Source organism: Giraffa tippelskirchi, chromosome 3 (genome assembly GCF_054371585.1).
Source record: "Giraffa tippelskirchi isolate mGirTip1 chromosome 3, T2T-mGirTip1v1.2.pri, whole genome shotgun sequence".
Classification (NCBI taxonomy): domain Eukaryota; kingdom Metazoa; phylum Chordata; class Mammalia; order Artiodactyla; family Giraffidae; genus Giraffa; species Giraffa tippelskirchi.
The window spans coordinates 11,730,486-11,748,546 of NC_137277.1; the positions used below are offsets into that span (position 1 = coordinate 11,730,486).

The window sequence follows — 18,061 nt, forward strand, 5'->3', positions numbered from 1 at the left end:
GCGACATGGCCGGAGAGTGGGGGCTGGCGGGCAGGGTGGGCTGCCTGGGCGGGCTGCTCCGCAGTGTGGCCTCACCTCATCCTCTCGCTGCCCCCAGGATGGGCGGGGAGACAGGTGCCTGGCAAAGCCGGCTTGCTACCCGCCCCTCCAGCCTGGGGATGGTCAGGGCTGGGCCCCTAAAAGAGTTCTTAGTTTAAGGGCAAGGAGGCCAGGATGGTGGGGGGGGGGGGAGGGATGTCACTGGGGGCCAGGAGAGAGGATGGGCCCTTCCACTCCAGGCAGGGCCCCCAGCTCTGCGTGGGTGGACCCAGCCCACCATCTGGGGAACAGCCACCAGGGCAGGGGCCAGGGCTTCCTGCTTCCCTGGTGGAGCAGCTGGGGTGCAGGGCAAGTACCCCGGAACGGAGGAGCCGCCCCAGAACATCTGGCCTGGGGCAGAGCTTGTCTGTCCAGGGCCTCTTGCCCCACCCCACCCCCCGACTCCCACCCCAGGCTCAACTAAATGAAGGGTCCTGCCAGAGATGAGACTTTCCCTTCCGGAGCCTAGGGTCAGGGTGGGCGGCGGAACTGACCTGAGGCAAAGGGGTGAGCCAGTGTTCAGCCGGCCTGCCCTGGGTGGGTCCTGGTGGGGGTGGGGTGCAGCACAGCTGGCCCTATTGTCAGCAGGCCGGGCCCCCTCCCTCCCTCCTCCACCCCCCAGCTGCCTGGTGGGACCACCCACAGGGCCATGAAAGGGGATTCTGTTCCTGGGGGCTCAGCTGGGGAGGAACGGGGCTGCTGGGTTCCCACAGCCTGGGCCACTCGTGGTCTCTTGTGCCACCTGGAGGGGGAACCTCCAGAGGCAGCGGGCACATGCGCCAGCACTGGCCGTTAGCCTGGCCGCCCTCTTTGTCAGTTGCACCCACTCCGGAGGCTATTTCTCCTTCCAGGGCTGGGCTCGCCTCCAGTGGGGCAGGGGTCGCAGCAAAGAACCACTGGGCACTCCCTGCCATTTCCCAACCCCTCTCCTGGCTTCCCTGAGCCCTGTCTGCTGTCCTTCTGTCCCCCTCTGTCCCCTCTAAGACTTCAGGGTTCACCAGGGCTTCTAGGAGCACATCTGTGTAGGGGACAAAGGTCCCAGCCGCTGTCACCGTCTCGGTGTGGTGACACTGTCGAGAAGAGCCATCCGCCTGCCCTTCTCCGAGGCAGATCCCTGCCCCAGACCTTGTCCTTCTCCCCCAGACGCTGGCCACTCCAGCCCCTTTTCCTGGCCTAAGTTTTCTCTGTGGCCAAAATGGCCTCTGAATCTGCCCGCACGAGACCACCAATGATTACCTCCCCTCCCCGCCCAGCCCAGTAAAGATGCCCCCACATGTAGGCAGCATTCCTCACCCTGCCCACCTGTTCCTGCCGGTGCCAGAGGGCAGAGCTGGGTCAGTGGGGGCAGCTGACCACCCTGTGATCTGGGGACAGTGTAGGGGAAGGAACCAAGCTCCCCAGATCCAGATGTGGGGGATCAGGGCTGCCCTGCCAGACAGGCCCTCTCCCTCCAGCTTCATCATAGCCAGAGGGAGGCCTGTCCCATCTGGACCTCTGACCCCCTCCAGAGCTTTCTGAGGGCTTTGCGTGGCCAGGCTTCCCCCCCACTCCGGCTCCCTCTGACCTTGGCCCCTCACTGCGCTTTGCCTCCGCCCACCTTCCCATCAGGGTCCCAACCTCCAGGGACCCCTTTGTCCTTGCATGTCTCCTGTAGCAACTGTCCACTACTGTGCTGGGGGCCTGGGGACCTTCCTGGGCTGCTATTTGCAGCCAGGGGTGTGTGTGAGCTATGCTGGTCTCTGACAGGGCTGAGGAGAGGCCCAGTGTTCCATCTGGGTGTGGGGCTGGCTTGCACTGTTCCTGTGGCCCCAAGCCCCTGGGATCCCCCAAGCACTATGATCTATTGTATCTTAGATACCCAGGATGGGGTGGGGGCGTCTTGGAGCATCCACCCAGGAAGACAGGGTATAGGAGGTGTGGTCGGGGTAGCGTAGGGCCCTCTCCAGCCGAGCTCCCTGGCAGACAGAGCTGTTGAGTGGGGTGTTGTGAGGGTTTGGGGGGCGTCATGCCAATTTGTTCCCAGCTCCAAGCTCTGATACTATTTTTCCCCCAGCTTTAGTCCTGCAGCGAGCCCTGGTCCCCAGCCCTCCCCAGCCCACAGGTCCTGCTCCCCCGGAGAGGCTGCTGCTAAGGCCTGCATCTCAGCTCTGTATAGCCTGAACCCAGCTCCTCCTTGCACAGCACAGGCCAGGAGCCCAGGACTGTCCATGACCGCCTGGCTCCTGGGCTAGCTGCCTGCTGCTTTTGTTCCAGAGGTGTCCGTGGGAGCCTGGCACCTTCCCCTGGCTCTGAGGCACTCCTCTCAGCCTGGGAACAGACCAGGCAGCCGGGCCCCAAACCTGGGGCGACTGGGGGTCAGTGTGTGTGCCTGGGCCAACTTTAACGGGCCACAGTGGCACAGAAATCATCTTGTGCCAGCCTTAGGCCCCGGCCCCAGCCCCCAGCTGCAAGAGGCTGAGATCTGGGCACTCCCTGAGAGGCCCAGCTTCCAAAGCTGCCCTCAGCCCATTAACGAGTCTCACTCGACTCCTCCCAACGAAGTCCAGGGTGGTCGATCTGGGGAGCCACACTGTGATGCCCAACTTGGACTCCCAAGGGTTCTGACCACTGAGTGTGAGTCTTAAGGGGCTTATGGACAGAAACTGGAGTATTTGGCAAGGAACAGGGAGGACGTGGGAAGGAGGCTGTTGCAAAGTTACCCCCTTCAGATACTAGAGCAAGGGTGGTGGCAGATGTCCTCCCAATCTGCTGCCAGTGACCTGCCTGTGCCCAGGGCAGGCATTACTAGTCGATTGTAGCACTTTCCAAGCTGTGTGTGGACACAGCCTCAGAATCCTTCTTAACCCAGCTTTCAGGGTGGTCACTACTGTTTAGTAGTCTTGTGTACCACAGTGGAAATCCACTGACACCCTGAGTGAAAAGGATGTCACAGGAAGAGAGCCAGCACCCAGTTAGTGTTGGCGTGGCAGAATTCAGAGGGATAGACGTGTCCAGGGCTCCAGGAACAAGGGCTGTTTGCCTAGGTGTCTGTGAGGATTGTCATGGGTAGAGTAAAGTAAACCTGTCAAGGTTGGCAGGACACCGGTCGAGGGTGGAGTGGTTTGGTGGGGCTCTATTCAGAGGGGCTTTTCCCCTCTGCTGAGCCCTGGAGGGTGGGCCTGACCCATGAGATGGGCAGTTGAGATGCACAGTTGAGATGATCAGTCGAGATGGTTCGACTCGGGTTTTCTGGAGCACCAGCCCACCCCGCCCCCCCAGTGTGGTCGGCTGTTTAAAAGTGTGATTCTTGGCCCCATTGACTGGGGGCTCAGCCAGTCACATTGTGGGGAGCTCCCTTTGGGACTTGATGTCAGACCCTGCTGGCAGCCCCTGGCCACAGCTCAGGGCTCAGTGGTGGGGAGAACTTTCTAGCAACTCGAGCCTCCAGGGAGGTGGCCATGTTTTGGTCATGGGGGGCAGGGGGCGTCTATTGCAGAAGGCCTTGCCCTCATGGGTGTGCAGGGAGCCAGCGGGGAGCGGGGGCAGGACCCTGGTGGCACAGGGGTGATTAGAGCCCTGTGTGTCAGGCCGCTGGTGGTTTGCTAAGCCTGCAGGATCTGCACTGAGCTCTGTGGGCCTGGGGGTGGGGGTCTCAGGGACCCTGCAGTGGGAGTCCCCTGACCCATCCCACAAGGGATTCTGGTCCACTGGTTGGCTGGTCACAGGCCACACCCCACCCCATGCCCAGACCTGGCCAGGAGACAAGTCAGCCTTCTGAGACACAAGAGCTGGTCTTCTCCTAGGAGGGTGGACCCTGCAAGGGCCACAGGGAGGTGTTGTCGCCTCCCCAGCCTTTGGGTCTGGCCTGGGGCAGGTGGGGTACCTCGGGCTGCTGGGAAAGTTCTACAGCAGAACCCAGGAGAGGTGAGGTGCCGTGCAGGTGGGGTGGGAACTGACCCCTCCAGGCAAGGAGCGCACATGTGGGGGGCCAGGGCCACCCCTCTTTCTTCTCCAGCTGAGAGACTTGCAACAGGCCTGGGGTCCTCCCAGGCACCTTCTCTGGTGGGGTGACAAGAGGAGCCTCCTATCCCTTGGCACCCCTCACCCATTTCCCCTGTAAAGTATCCCCACCCTCCTTCTCACCCTTCCATCTTCAGACCTTGCCCTCTGGGCAGCCCCCACCAGGGGTGGGCTGCCTGCTGGCTCCTCTCCTCCTTAGTCCACTTAGCACACTCCCCACTAACACCGCTGACCTTCCCGGATGTGGCCAGCAAGGGCCCCGGGGGATGCTGGCAGGGGCTGGGTGTCCCAGGAGACCAAGGACCCGGTCTGTGCTGTCCCTGCCCAGCTTGAGACTGCCTCCACGTCACTGAACCCCATTAGGTGCTGATGGTGTCACCTTTTTGTCCCGTTACCACTCATGTCACAGGGTGGGGTTAAGTCTCCTGGCAACTCAGAGCATGGGACCAGAATGGGGGGAATCTCAGTGGGGTGTTGCCTGAGGCCCAGGGCTTCTCCCTAGAACTCAGCAGGGGCTTCCAGGGCTCCGAGGGCAGCGGGGGCCCAAGGACACAGCGTGGGCTCACCTGTCAACTGGGGCGATCGCAGTAGCCAACCTCGGGGGCTGTGAGAGCCTGGGAACAAAGGGGTTCTGGGCCACACCACCCCAAAGGAGTGCAGGGTCGAGGGTCTCTGGCCCTGAGTTCCAGGGTATCCGACCCCATCCTCGGCTCCCGGAGCCCTCTTCAGAGCCCTCCACCACCAGGTTCTCCTCTGCAGAAGCCCCTTTGAGGACCTGAGGCATTTCCCAGGCCAGCTACAGCAGCCCTGGCTTCTGGTCACAGAACAGCTGCTCTGATTCATAAAAATCATTTTTTATTTTCTTCTTCAATTCAGAGAGTAGGGTCTTGTTGGGAAGAAGAAAGGGTCCTTTCTGTGGCTGAACTGGGAGGACTTCTCTCCTTCCTCCCTCTCTGCCCCCCACCCCAGATGCCCACCCGTTCTTCACACTCCCCCTCCCTGGCCACCCTACTCAGCTCCAGCCCTTGTCCGCTTCGTTTCTTCTTCCGTCTCCCTATCCTTACTCCTCCAGCCCTAATTCTGCTTCTGGGGTCCCAGACGGTGGGACTTTATGCAGACTGGAGATGGGGGAGGAGCCCCCGTAGATTCCTGTCCCCTGATCCCTGGCCACCAGCTCAGAGTCAGAAGTGGAGGGACAGGCATGGCCATCACCCTCCCACTGTCCCCCGAAGGGTGCGGCAGGAAGGAGCCCACCACTCGGCCAGCTGAAGGCCGGCTCCCCCGAGGGCCGGTGGGCGGGAGGCCCAGACCTCCCGAGGGGTCACAGGGGGGTTTGTGCCTGGGAAACGGGTGTCTGGGAAGGAGGAATTTACAGACTTCTGTTTACCAAAACGAGGCCCCGTAAAACATTTAACAGCAGCCAATTAAAGGGGGACAGCTGTGGCGCTTTAACCACTTCCCCCTACTACACACACAGGCCTCTGCCCCCCCCCCGCCCCGGCCCACCCCCACCCCCATCGGGCTCGCCCAGCTTTTGTCAGGTCTTCCAGGAGCTGCATTTCATCTCAGAAACATCTGCTCCAGATGTGTCTCCACTCAAAAACCAGGCGAGGCGGCCAGGCTCCCCAGACTCAGCCGTGCCTTCAGCAGGAGGGGGCTGCAGAGGATAGGCCTGGGGGGCAGCGGGCACCTACCCTGTGTCCTCCCATGGGCCTGGGGATGTGAGCCCCTCCGTGAGGAGACACCCAGGGACTTCTATGAGCTTTTGCAATGCGCGTGCTTGAGGGGAGCCTCCAAATGGGGCTGGTACGAGAGCGTTCTGCGCGGAGCACTTCTTAAGGATGGGGTTCAACGGCTTGACCTCAGACCTCCTGATCCAGAGACCATCCTCCTGCATATTAGGGGCAGGATGGTGGATATGTCAAGGGGGCCCCCAGGATCAGGGTGCAGGGTGCACCCTTTGGGCTGGGGGCCTTGACCCTGGGGGATCCCAGAGTGTTCGATGCCTGTGTGTTTTCCATTCTCTCAGAGCTCCTCGTCCATCCCTACCTCTTAGCTGGGTTCCACAACCCCACCCACACTGGCAGGGCTCCCCGCTGCCAACCTCAGGCCTGCCAAGGGGCTGCTTCTGGACCCCTCATACTCACAGCAAGCTCCAGGGCTCACCTCCATGCACCCACAGAGATCAAGCCGGCCTCCACCCTCCATCTCAACAGCCTCAGCACCCAGGCAGGCCAGCCTCAGGGCCTCTGAGGACCTGGGGCCTGGAGGCCTGTCCTGCAGCTCTGAGCCTCTCCTGGAATGGTGTTGGTCTTGTGTGTTCTGTGGAGCATGCGGTCACGAGTTGCCACAAGGAGTTCTAGTGAAACAGCAAAGGGCTTCTGTCCTAAGAGGAATTTGGAAAACAGTAAACGAGCAGGGTCACACGGAGCTCCCTGCTTCAGACTTGTCTGTAACTTCGTCGTGATGCATTAAGAGGGATGTTGGTATCTCTGCTCCCCAGGCATGGGGTTCACGGCTCCTTTCTATCAAAGCACGGCTATGACCTGGCTCGAACACTCGCCCTGAGACCCGCCACCCTCCCCTCAGGGCCCACTGCCTCAGGACCCTGCACCAGCCCCTCCTTCTCCCTGTGGCCACTGCTCCCCGGGGGAGACCCTGGGATTCCTTCCTGCTCCCTTGTCACAGCCCAGGCGCCTCAGAAGTCAGGTGGGAAGCCGCTCCCAACAGCCAGTCACTCTTGGGACAACTGTAGGGTCCTCAAGAGAAGCTCCTCTGGGACTCATTTTCCATGGGGAAAATGTTAAAAGCATTAGCTCAAAGCAGGAATTTTGGAGCAAGACAGCGGCATCCTGCCCACCCCAGCCCAGCCGGCTCAGCCATCCCAGCTGCGGGCCTCCGCCCACCCCCGCCCCATCACTGCTGGGCCTGGTGGGGAAGGACCAGCTGTGAGGAGCCACACTGCAGGTAGCTGGTGGCTCTGGGCATCCAGCAGACACGCCTCCCATGGCTGTGCCTGGTCTCAGGGTGCCAGTGCCTAAGGGGCCTCCTTGGCCAAATGTTCGCTATCTTTATCGCTTCTGGGAGGCAGGGTGTGTGTCCCAGGTGACCAGAGCGAAGTCCAGGGTGTAGCTGCTGGTCCTCTGCTGGGCAGGGCCAGGCCAGGAAGACAGTCTAGGCCCCTCAAAGGGACAGAGAGGGGCCTGTTTGACATGACTCGGAGGCTCCAGGGAGGGTCTCGGGCTGGGGACCAACACGGGAAGCTCTTCTCTGGGGCGATGCCACCATGGCTGGGGACGAGTTCATTTTGCAGATCTCAGAGCAGAGGGGGCCCGGCCAGTGGAGAGCCCGGTGCCCGTGGCCTCCAGCCAGGCAGAAGCTGGCTACACCCAACCAAGTCAGCCCCAGGGTGTGGGTCACTGAGCCCAGAGTGGCTTGCTCACCTGGCAGCTATGGATGGTACAGGCCAAGGTGGTGTCCAGCCCTGCCTCGCTCCTCTCAGCCTGAGCTGCGAGGGCCTCCACGTCCACTGCATGTGACCGCCACATCTCCCTCCTCCCCAGACACCTCTCCAGAGCCCCTTTTGTTGGCCTGCCTCGAAGCTCCCGCACTGCTAAGTGCTGCTGGGAGAGAAATCAAAGGCTCCCTCCTCCATCCTCCCCTCTCTCCCCAGCCCATCAGCAATTCAATTTGTGCCACACCGGAGGGATGGTATTAGTCGAGTCAGAGTTAATATGATGTATTGATGGGTTGATTTCCCACCGGCGGGCTGCATGCCGGGCTCCGCAGGGCATTACTCCTGGGCCACCCGCGGGCTTCTCACCTCCCTGGGGTCAGGGCGGGTGCAAGCCTGTGGCCCAGAGGCGCCTCTACCGCAGTCTCCTTGCTTCTCTAGCTCCAGGGTACCCCAGATTTTCGGGGAGTCTGGCATCCACCTTCCTACCCATGAGCCACTTGGATCACCATGGAAACAGCAATGTTCTCTATGGGCAACATCGTTTCTATGGAACCCAAAAAGGCAAGTGCTGGCGTGGGTCTGTGAGGGATTGCATGGGGCCTGGGACACAGTGCATCCTGGAGGGGTGGAAGGCAGGGCCAGAGGCTTCTGGGGTACCAGGTGAAGGTGGCCAGCTTGGATGAACCCTTCTCTCCAGGTCTCAGGCCACACGGTAGGGACAGGGGCTGGAGGAGGGTGGGCCTGCTTCTCAGGCCCCCAGAGAATTTATAAAGTGCAGGGCGCAGGACCACAGCCAAGCAGCTGGTTGCATGCCGGGGTCAGGCAAGCATGCTGAAAACACAGCCATGCTCCGTGAGCTCTCATCACCCAGGTGGAAGCATCTCAAACAACTGCAGCCCTGAAGGAGTGGCACCCAGCTCCCTCAGCACCTGGCCTTACCCTGTGGCACCCCTCCCCCGACCCACCCAAGCAGCTCAGGGGTCCCAGGGGCAGCTCAGGGAAGGATACCATCTGGTGGGGGTAGGGGAGCCCCCCAGAAGCCTGTACCTCTTGCCCCATCGAGCTAGATAGCACAAGGCCCAGGCCCCAACCCACACCAAGGCTTGAGATCAGAGGGGTCAGGGGTGGGGGGTAGGGAGTGGAGGCAGAAGCAGGGGATGGGGCCAATGGTGTGCCCCCAGCAGACAGAAGAGGGACTCCTATCCCATTGGCAGGAGATGTCTCTGGAGACGGTACTTTGAGGTTGGAGCTTTGCTGATGAGAACGTAGGGCTGGTGAAGTCGGGAGGGCATTCCGTAAGGAGGGTGGGCTCACACCACGTGCACACGCACACGTGTGTGTGTGTAAAGGCCCAGCCTTCAGGGCGCAGATCCCATCAGGAAACCCATGGGAGATGTAGCCACCTGGAGAGGAGACAGGTGTAGGGGGTGGCCTGAGATCTTGATGCCCAGTGTCCAGGATTTTTCTTGGGTGGGGTTACACTTCGTCTGCGTTTTAGAAAGATCTTCCAGGGGTGGTGCCCAGGAGGCTGGGGTTACTTACCGTGTTTAGATGACAAGTGATCGGGACTTGAACTGGACCATGGGATCCCATGGGGGGCCTGGATGGAGCACGAGGGTCAGGGGGCCCCCGATGACCCCCATTTACGGCCCAGGCTGCAGGAAGGGGTGTACCTGCAGAGGAGCAGTTCAGAGGGGAGGGGTGAGTTCAGCTTCCATGCTGAGGGGCTGGGGGGCGGAGGCCGCCGTCCCAGGGGGTGACTGCACACTCATGGTGCAGATCAGTGCTGGAAGGGCGGGTTGAGAGGTTGATGTGGCTCAAGAAGAGGGGCCACCTGGGTGAGGATGGTAAATAAAGACAGATCCAGCTCCAGGGAGCCCCAAGATCAGGGCTCTGAGTGGGGGTCCACAAAGTACCTGGCAGGCTTCAAGCAGCAGTGGCTAAGGAGGAGAGAGTCCTGAAGGGTCTCAGGGGAGGAAGGGGACCTCAGAGTGGTGACCCCATGAGGCAGGTTGGGGGTGGGCCTGTGGCCAGTCCTCCTGCCCTCCCACCACTGTCCCTCGGTTTCTTCACAGCCTCCCACTCCATGACATTGGGGTGTCGGTGTCCTGGAGCCCACCTGGCATCTTTGTCCAGGCAGAGCAGCTGAGGCTATGGAAAGCCTTACCCTCGCTTGGCCCAGCCCAGGGCTGGCCAGCTTGGGTCGGGGTGGATGAGACCCTGCCTGCAGATGGGCCAGGAGCGCTCCCCGGCCCCATGAAGGGTTCGGACAGACACTGGATGCCCAGGGAGCCAGTCTCCTCGGGGTTGGAGCCCAGGTGCTCTGCTACCCAGAGGAGAGCCCTGCACAGGCTGCGGCCTGAGTCCCTTCACCTCCCACACCAGCCCCCCCCCCCCCCCCCCGCGTGTGCTGCTGTTTTGACAGCGCTTGTCAAGAGCAGGCAGGTGGTCCCAGCCCCAGAAATCCGACCCAGAGCTAGGGACCCCCTCCAGGGTGTGGGCCGCTGGCGGCCTCCTCGGCTTTCACAGTATTGTGGCAGAGCCCCACCCAAGAACACTTTGGTTTTGGAACTTGAGCTAATTAGGTTTAGCCCAGGCTACCCTCTTCCCCCTTGCTTTAATTAGCAGGAAATTGACAAGGAATTTACACGACTGAGGACAGTTTTACAAGTTCCAAATGTTGCTTTTGTTCCCTCTCTAGGCTCCAGGCCATCCAGGCTGCCCATCCGCCACCCCAGCTGGGTGCAGACGAAGGCGGCCCCTCCAGGTCCCCAGAGACAGTAACCCAGCCCCAGCTTAGGGAGCAGTGGGTGTCCACAGGGCTGGCCAGGGACCCAGGTAGAGAGCAAGGCACCTCAGGTTAGGGGGGGCCCAGGCTGGCCCCATGCAGGGAGCTAGAGGTACACCCCCCAGCCACTCAAGCAGGATGGGCCAGAGCTGCAGAGACATCAGGAGCCCAGAGTGGACTAGTTAGGGGTGGCCATCTGGACCATTCTCCTTTCTTCCTTGCTTAAAGGATCACCCTAGCCCCTGGTGCAGAAGGGCTGGGGAGCCTCCCAAAGCATTCAGGAGGTAGGTGGGCTGGGTCCTTCACTCCTGGCCCATTCTCAGACGCATGTCTCCCCTGCGCCTCACTTTCTCCTGAGCAGGGGTGTCTTGGCACTTACAGGGGGCTACTAAAGACCGTCCATTTTGCTGTCCACAGTGCACTCTGCTGCTTTCAGGGGCCTGCCTCAGATAACTCTCCGCGTGGTTGGGCGTCCTGAGCCTGTGTAGTGGCCACATCACAGCACATGCTGTCCACTTTGAGCCATCCCCCAACTATAAGCCCCTGGAGAAGGAAATGGCAACCCACTCCAGTATTATTGCCTGGGAAAATCCCATGGACAGAGGAGCCTGGTGGGCTACAGTCCATGGGGTCGCAAAGAGTTGGACACGACTGAGTGACTAAGCATACAACTATAAGCCACAACCTCCTTAGCCTTTAGGGTTCTGACTGCTGTTTGTAAAGACCTGATCAGTTTGCACTCCGCCAGCATCGTGTGGGGTTGGGGGAGATGCCTGCAGCCCCAGACTTCACCCCCCTGAGTCTGGTGAGGACACACTGCCGCCCACTCCCGCCCTCCCTCCACTAATCCGCAGGGTACGGCTGGGCATGGGAGCTGTGCTTTTTTCAGCGCTCATCTCCTAGGGTGAACATAAGTCAGAACCTCTGGGGCATGGGGAGTTGGTATTGAATGAGGACAGAGAGCTCCAGATTGGGACGATGAAAAATTCCAGAAATGGACAGGGATGAAGGTTGCATACCATGAACATAGTAGCCATCGAATGGCACACTTAAAAATGGTTAAAGTGGTGATACTTATGTTAATATGTTTTCTACAGTTATAAACCTCCCTTGGAAAGTACCAATGGGTCAGGGTCAGCCGGTGATGGTGGGGAGGCACCTGGAGCAGTGTCTTGGGGGCACTGAGCCCTCTAGCTCCTGCCTCGGGCTTCCTGTTGACCTCAGCTCTCTCGGCACGCAGATAACTTCTACCTGCGCAACCTGCCCCCCCAGCCCACGCTCCTGCCCGCTAACCACAACTTCCCCAGTGTGGCCCGTGCCGCCCCTGGCCACCCCATCGGCTCCTGCAGCCGCGACCGGGGCGAGGCCAGCCACCTGCAGAAGGGCACGAAGGAGTTCGACCGCTTCCTCATGGGCAAAGAGAAAGCCGGCAAGGCGGCTGAGGGCAAGGAGCGGCCGGCGGCGGAGGAGGACGTCGGCCGGGGGCGGCACAAGCTGGTGCTGCCTGTGTCAGGGGACTCTCACTGCAAGGAGAGCAGCATGGCCCGGGGGGCCTGCGAAGGCCGCCCCAAGCACCTGGCCTCCTGCCTTCTCAACACCAAGGTGCTCGACGGCGAGCTGGGCCGGTCCGCGCTGGCCAGCTGCACGGGGGCCGTGCTGGGGCGGCCAGGTGTGGGCGTGCCGGCCTCTGGACGCTGCGCCAAGGAGGCGGCGGGCCCCACAGAGCCTGGGCCAGCCTTCAGCGAGTGCCTGGAGCGGAGGCAGATGCTGCACCATGCCGTGTCCTACACAGTGCCGTCTGGCCTGCCCGCGGGGCCTCCCCCTCCCCTCAGCACGGCCGCAGCTGGCCCCTTCCCCTGCCTGCAGCTGCATGGGGGCCCGGATGGGCTCTGCCCCTTGCAGGACAAAGTCCCCCGGGACCTGAAGGCCAGCGGGCCCACCTTCGTGCCTTCCGTGGGACACCTGGCCGACAAAAGCCGCCCCTTCCAGGCGGCCGAGGCCTGTGCCGTGGTGGGTGAGGGCAAAGACCGGCACCTAGAGTCGGCTGCCGCGCCTGACCATGCTGCGCCTTACGGGGTCTCCTATGCCCACTTGAAGGCCGAAGGCAAGGGCGAGCGGCGGTCTGGGAGCTTCGAGGCAGCCCTCAACCCCCGGCTGAAGGGCCTGGAGTACCTGGACAGCGCCGGCCCTGAGGCCCCCTTCCCCGGGCTCCCCAAAGCAGGTCTGGACAAAAGCGGCTACTTTGAGTTGCCCACCCCCTCACAAGACTGTGCCCGGCCTAGTCACCAGGACCCACTGGGTGGGAAGGTCACCCAGGCCTGCTGCACTTTAGACAAGGCTGCCAGCAAGGAGACTCCTGTGGGTGCCCCCGGGGCCCAGAAAGTGGCTCGCATCCGGCATCAGCAGCACTTGGTGGCCCCTGAGGTAGAACCGGGGGGCAGCGGGGCCGAGGCCAAGCGCAAGTCTCTGGAGCTGGCATCTCTGGGCTATGGCGGGCCGCCCCCACCCCCATGGAATGTCCAGTCAGGCCAGGGGGCCACCATGGCCATTGGCGAGGAGCGCAAGGCAGGCGCCTATCTGGACCCCTTTGGTGGCACCCTGCAGCAGGCCGCCCTCCTGCCGCAGGACCTGCCTGCCCCGCCCGACGAGGTCTCGGCCATGAAGAACCTGCTCAAGTACAGCAACCAAGCGCTGGTCGTCGGCCAGAAGGCGCCCTTTGTGGGCCTGGGGGGCCTGAAGGCCAGCTGTGCCCAGCAGGACGGGAAGTTCCCGGCCTCCAAGGGTGTGGGCCAGGCCCTGGGCGAGGTGGAAAGGCCCGACTGTGCCCGAAGCCGGGAGCATGATGCCACCCACAGTGATGGGGAGGTGCGGCAGCCGCCCGTGGGCATTGCGGTGGCCTTGGCCAGGCAGAAGGACACGGTGAGCCGGTCGGAGTCGGCCTACAGTGCCAACACAGGGCGGCAGGGCCGGGCAGCCCCCGCCTTCAAAGGTACAGACCCTCCACGGAGAGGGAGGCAGGGGGTGGGGGTGTCACTGACCTGCCCTAGTCCACTCACCCAGGGCTCCCAGGGCTGGACCCCAGGTTTTCGCGCCCATCACCTCCCCACATCTGCAGTTTTTCCCGGAGCTGAGCTGACCTGCCCTGCGCCTTTCCCGTGATGCTCACAGGGCAGGAGACCCCCTCAGTTCATCCGTCCCCCGGCTCGAAGTGGGGTTTCTGCTTGCTTTAGCTGTGGCTCCCTAGCTGACCCAACCCTCAGCCCTTCTGCCATCTCCCACACGTGCAGCTGGCGGTGGGCCCCGCTCCACCCACCCACTGGACCTGGAGGCCGAGGAGGAGAGGGCCCGCCTGTGTGAGGACCGCCTGGGGCTCGCTGGCCGTGAACTGCTGCTCCAGTAAGAACCAAGCTGCACTTTTGGGCTGGGGACTGGACCACGCCCCTGGGTGTGCCCAGTGGTGCCACATGGGATTAAGTGGCCACAATGTCAGGTTTTGTGGCCTGTCTCTGGGCACAGCTGTGCACCCACCCCCAGGCTTTGCTGGGGTTTCTGCCCACTTTGGAGGGAGTTCTGCTAACTTCCCCTCTGCTAGGGGACCAGTGCTGGTGCTGAGCGTGACCCCACGGGGTGGGGTGGAAGAGCTGGGCTGGGGGTGGCTGGCAGCCGTGCGGAGCCCTCACCCACCCCCATGATGGACAGGGACAACAAGGACCTCGTGGAGTTCGCCCGGATCCACCCATCAGGCAGCTGCCCCGGAGACCTGGCCCCCCATCTCATGATCACCGGGGGATCCTCCCTGCAGAGCGGCCAGCTGGGCGGGGACCCGGCCCCCCATCCCCACCCTGCCCACCCTCCCTGGCTGCCCCGCACCCGCAGCCCCTCCTTATGGATGGGAGGACATTCCTACGGTTAGTGCTCTGAGGGCAGGTAGGGGCACGGGGCAGGACAAGAATCCTGGTGGGGTGTGGTGGTCAGTGCCGGCCCGGGGCCCTGTTTCCTGCTCTGCTCTGTCTGACCTCAGTGCCGTGTCTCCACAGGCCTTGGGCACCCTGCCCTGCACCAGAATCTGCCCCCCGGCTTCCCTGCATCCGTGCCCGGCTCCATGCCCCCCGTCTTCCCCCTCTCCCAGGACGCCCCCACACAACTAGTCATCCTGCCCTCTGAGCCCACACCCCACACGGCCCCCCATGCGCTTGGTAAGGGCCTCTCAGGCCAGGCTATTTGCATGATGGGGGGTGATCAGAAGCGGGGCTGAGGAAGGGAGCAGCCCCCTTGGGCGCTGGGGAACGGGCAGTGAGGCAGGCACCCAGCCAGGCCCGAGAGACAGGTGTGAGGCGGATAAGCGAGAGGCGAGGGCCGGAGGAGGCCCGCTTGGTGGCTGGGATGCGGCCCAGTCATCCTGTCTCCACCGGAACTGACTGCTCTTCTGGCCCTGCCCACAGCTGATGTCATGGACCAGGCTTCGCTGTGGCCCCCCATGTACGGGGGCCGGGGCCCCACCTCCCACATGCAGCACCCGGGCCAGCTCCCCGTCTACTCGAGGTCCCAGTTCCTGCGGCAACAGGAGCTCTATGCCCTGCAGCAGCAACAACAGCAACAGCAGCAGCAGCAGCGGGCCACTCAGGCCCTGGAGCTGCAGCGGGCCAGCCAATTCCAGGTACCCACCCTCCGGCCATGCCTAGCCGGGACCCAGGCCACCACTGGCTCCCTCTGTGCTTCAACCTGGCTGGGTCCAGGAGTCCCCATTGCCCACTCCCCCCGCCCCTGCCCTGCACCACAATGCCTTGAGCTTTGGGGGCCCCGGCTGGACTGACTCTGCCCCACCCCAACAGCAGAAGCCTGAGGACCACCACCTGGAGCTGGAGGAGCCTGCCCAGGAGAAGGCCTTGAAGTCCACCCACAAGCCAGTTGCCTTAACCCCCACGGCCAAGGGCACCCCCTCACCCGCCACCACAGGCCCTGCCAAGCTGTCACCCTGCTGCCACTCTCCCGCCCCGAAGCCACCCCCCGCCAGCTGCCCTACACCACCACCACATCCTGGCGCCCCATGCACTTTATCCGTCTGCCCCACCGGCAGCCCCGGGCCAGGCTCCAAGCTGCCCAGTGCCGAAGACAAGAGTGGGGAGGGCCAGCGGCCCAGAGCCGACCTCAACACGTTGGAACCAGGTGAGAGCGGGTGCACTGGGCTGGCCTTGGCCTGCCCCGCCTCCACTCAGGCCTGTCACCTGCCTGGTGGGCTGAGCTCAGTGGGGACCAGGCTACCTGGCTTGGCCCCTGCAGGGCTGTCCTCACCTTCCCAGTACCCCTGATGGGGCCTGGGACAAGGTGGCCTGTCCCCCTGCTCTTTCCCTTCCTCCCTCTCCATGTCCTTCTGAGGGACCCATAGGGAAAGCACTCAGGGACCCTGCCCCTGGCAGATGGGGCAGGGTGAGATCAGGCCCAGCCAGCCGGCGCTGGAGCCTCGAGAATGAGAAAGTGCCTGGCCTGCCAGGGATGGTGGCAGGACCACGGGGCAGCAGCCACGAAGCTGGGCAACACGGAGCTCATTCTCACTGTGGGGGCCCAAAATGCCACAGCTTGGGCCCGAGGCAAGGAGCAGCAGCCTGCGGTGAAGGGTCCAGGCCCAGCCCGGCCGCTGCAACCACCCTCCCGCCCGCTGCCCGCCAACTCCCCACAGCTATTTGATTCTCTCTGAATTAGGCTAAGAGTTTACAGTGGAAGCCCGTGTGGCGAACATAAAACCCGTCTCAGTTCCACAATAAGGAGGCTGAGCCAGCCGAGGTTGTTTGTGTGTGTGTGTGTGTGTGTGTGTGTTTTAGATTTTTTTGCTTTCTTTTTTTTTTTTATTGTAGTTAATGGGGCGTAATGCCTCCAACAGGCTGCCAGCTCGTTCTGGTTCAGGGAAAACCCTGATTCAAGTATCTTGTTTTAAAATCCCCCCTTTTCTGGTTAGCCACACCACACATGCCAGAGGTGGCCTCCAGGGACCCCCCAGGGACCCTCCCCACCCCGCCAAGGCTGTGGCAGGAGCTGGGAAGCTCACAACCGTGCTGATCAAGGAGGAGAGCCTGGGAAATTGCCCCTCCTGCCCCCGGTGCTCTTCTTCTGCCCCTTTCAACACACCATGTCTCCATTCCTGCCTGGCACGTTTCACAGGCAGAGGGTTGGCTGGGGACCTTCCCCGCAGGTGGAGCTGGGGCGTTAGAGGCCACCCTCGTCCCCAGCTGCTCTCCTGACCGCGCTCCTCTCTTGCAGACCTGCCTCCTGGATACACGTGCACCGCGGCGGCCAGCTCGGGCTTCTCCCTGCCCCGCAGCGTGCACTCATCTGACCTCTCGGACCCCGAAACTATGCAAACCGCCCCCCTGGGGTCCCAGCCTGAGCTGGCCAGGACGTTCCCGCCCGGGGAGCTCTGCCTCCGCAGCCCCCAGAAACTGGAGGAGCCTGGGCTGCCCTCAGGGACCAGGGAGGCCACCCAGGACCTTGCCGCCACCCCCCACCCTGCCGAGCGGGGACCTCCGGGGAAGGCAGCAGACCCCAGCCCTCTGGAGGGGCTGCGAGAACTGCGATGCGGGGCTCTCCTCGAGGGAGGGGGCCCTGAGGCCTCTGGCCAGGCTGATTCTACTCAGGGAGGAGGGGCCCAAGAGGCAAGGACCACAGAGGAGGGGCGCGAGGAGGCAGAGCTGGGGCCCTCATTGGGGGCCAGTCCCCAGGCCGTGGAGCAGCCGGCGAGGAGCCTGGGCGCCCTGGATCAGGCCGATACGGACAAACAGCAAGCCCCTACAGAAGCAGAGGCGGAGGAGGTGGCCGAGTTCGAGGAGGCCGAGCTAGAAGAGGAGGAAGAGGAGCAGAACTGGGGTTCGACTCCTGACAACAGCCAGCTGCCCAGGGACCTGCCTGGGCTGGACGCTCTGGTGGCAGCCACCATCAACCTGGGGGACCTACCCAGCGTCGGCCCACTGGACCCTCCGCCCCCCGCTGTCCCTGGGCCACCCAGCACAGCTCCCCTGCCCCGTAGCTCAGGGATTCATGGAATTGCCCTGCTCAGCGAGCTGGCCGATCTGGAGATCCAGCAGCAGAGGACTGAGCCAGCCCTGCAAGGTGAGCCCCATCCCTCCAGAGCCCTGGGAGCTGGACCCTCAGGCACAGGCTCAGGGTCAACCTTGAGCCCCACTCAGTTGTCCCCACAGTGTGGCCCCGGGTCAGGAAACCAGGCAGGTGCACCCACACCTCCAGCATCACCTCCAGCCTCAGCTGCAGGTTGGGCCATGGGGGCAGGGCCTCAGGGCCAGGACTGTACCCTCGATGGTGGTGTCAGGAAGACCTCTGGGCAGCATTCCCATTGCTGAGGATTCTCACGATGCCCTGGGGGGCGGGGGGGGTGTGCTCAAGGTTGTCCCCATTTTACGCACAAGAATGCCAAGGCCCACAGGTTGTGGGGGGGCAGGTCACTAAACGATGACCTCACAGCCAGGAAGGAGGAGGAGAGATGGCTCTCTCTCTGCAAGTTATCACCACCTTGGGTTCTGCAGCTCCCGAATCGGATACCTGCATGGGGTCCAGCTAAAGACACGGTGACCCTCGCCTCCCAGGCTCTGGGAGGAGGGGCCCTGGTGAGGTGAGGCCCCCTAAGCCTCACCGGGCCCCCGGAGCTGACCTGCTGGGCACGTTGCCCCTGGGCTCCCTGCATCCCACCCAAGGGCCAGGCCTCCGCTTAGGCCTCTCTAGCCCTTAGGTAC

General features: G+C 62.8%; 1 protein-coding gene and 1 long non-coding RNA gene across 2 annotated transcripts in view; one reads left to right on the plus strand and one right to left on the minus strand.

The window, feature by feature from the left end:
* The window catches only part of BAHCC1 (BAH domain and coiled-coil containing 1), a 56,894-nt gene that overhangs the window by 22,503 nt on the left and 16,330 nt on the right, over positions 1 to 18,061 (plus strand). Inside the window, exons 3-10 of the mRNA XM_081576210.1 lie at positions 7,973 to 8,095; positions 11,563 to 13,311; positions 13,610 to 13,718; positions 14,022 to 14,230; positions 14,360 to 14,518; positions 14,765 to 14,979; positions 15,155 to 15,488; positions 16,578 to 17,409. Of these exons, the coding sequence (XP_081432336.1) occupies positions 7,973 to 8,095; positions 11,563 to 13,311; positions 13,610 to 13,718; positions 14,022 to 14,230; positions 14,360 to 14,518; positions 14,765 to 14,979; positions 15,155 to 15,488; positions 16,578 to 17,409 (3,730 nt within the window). The remainder of the gene's footprint in view (positions 1 to 7,972; positions 8,096 to 11,562; positions 13,312 to 13,609; positions 13,719 to 14,021; positions 14,231 to 14,359; positions 14,519 to 14,764; positions 14,980 to 15,154; positions 15,489 to 16,577; positions 17,410 to 18,061) is intronic.
* LOC145541011 (uncharacterized) lies at positions 4,916 to 8,025 on the minus strand. Its single transcript, XR_014078711.1, has 3 exons — positions 7,901 to 8,025; positions 6,244 to 6,463; positions 4,916 to 5,968 (listed from the first exon to the last, which is right to left on the minus strand). It is a non-coding gene; the product is annotated as an uncharacterized LOC145541011 (long non-coding RNA).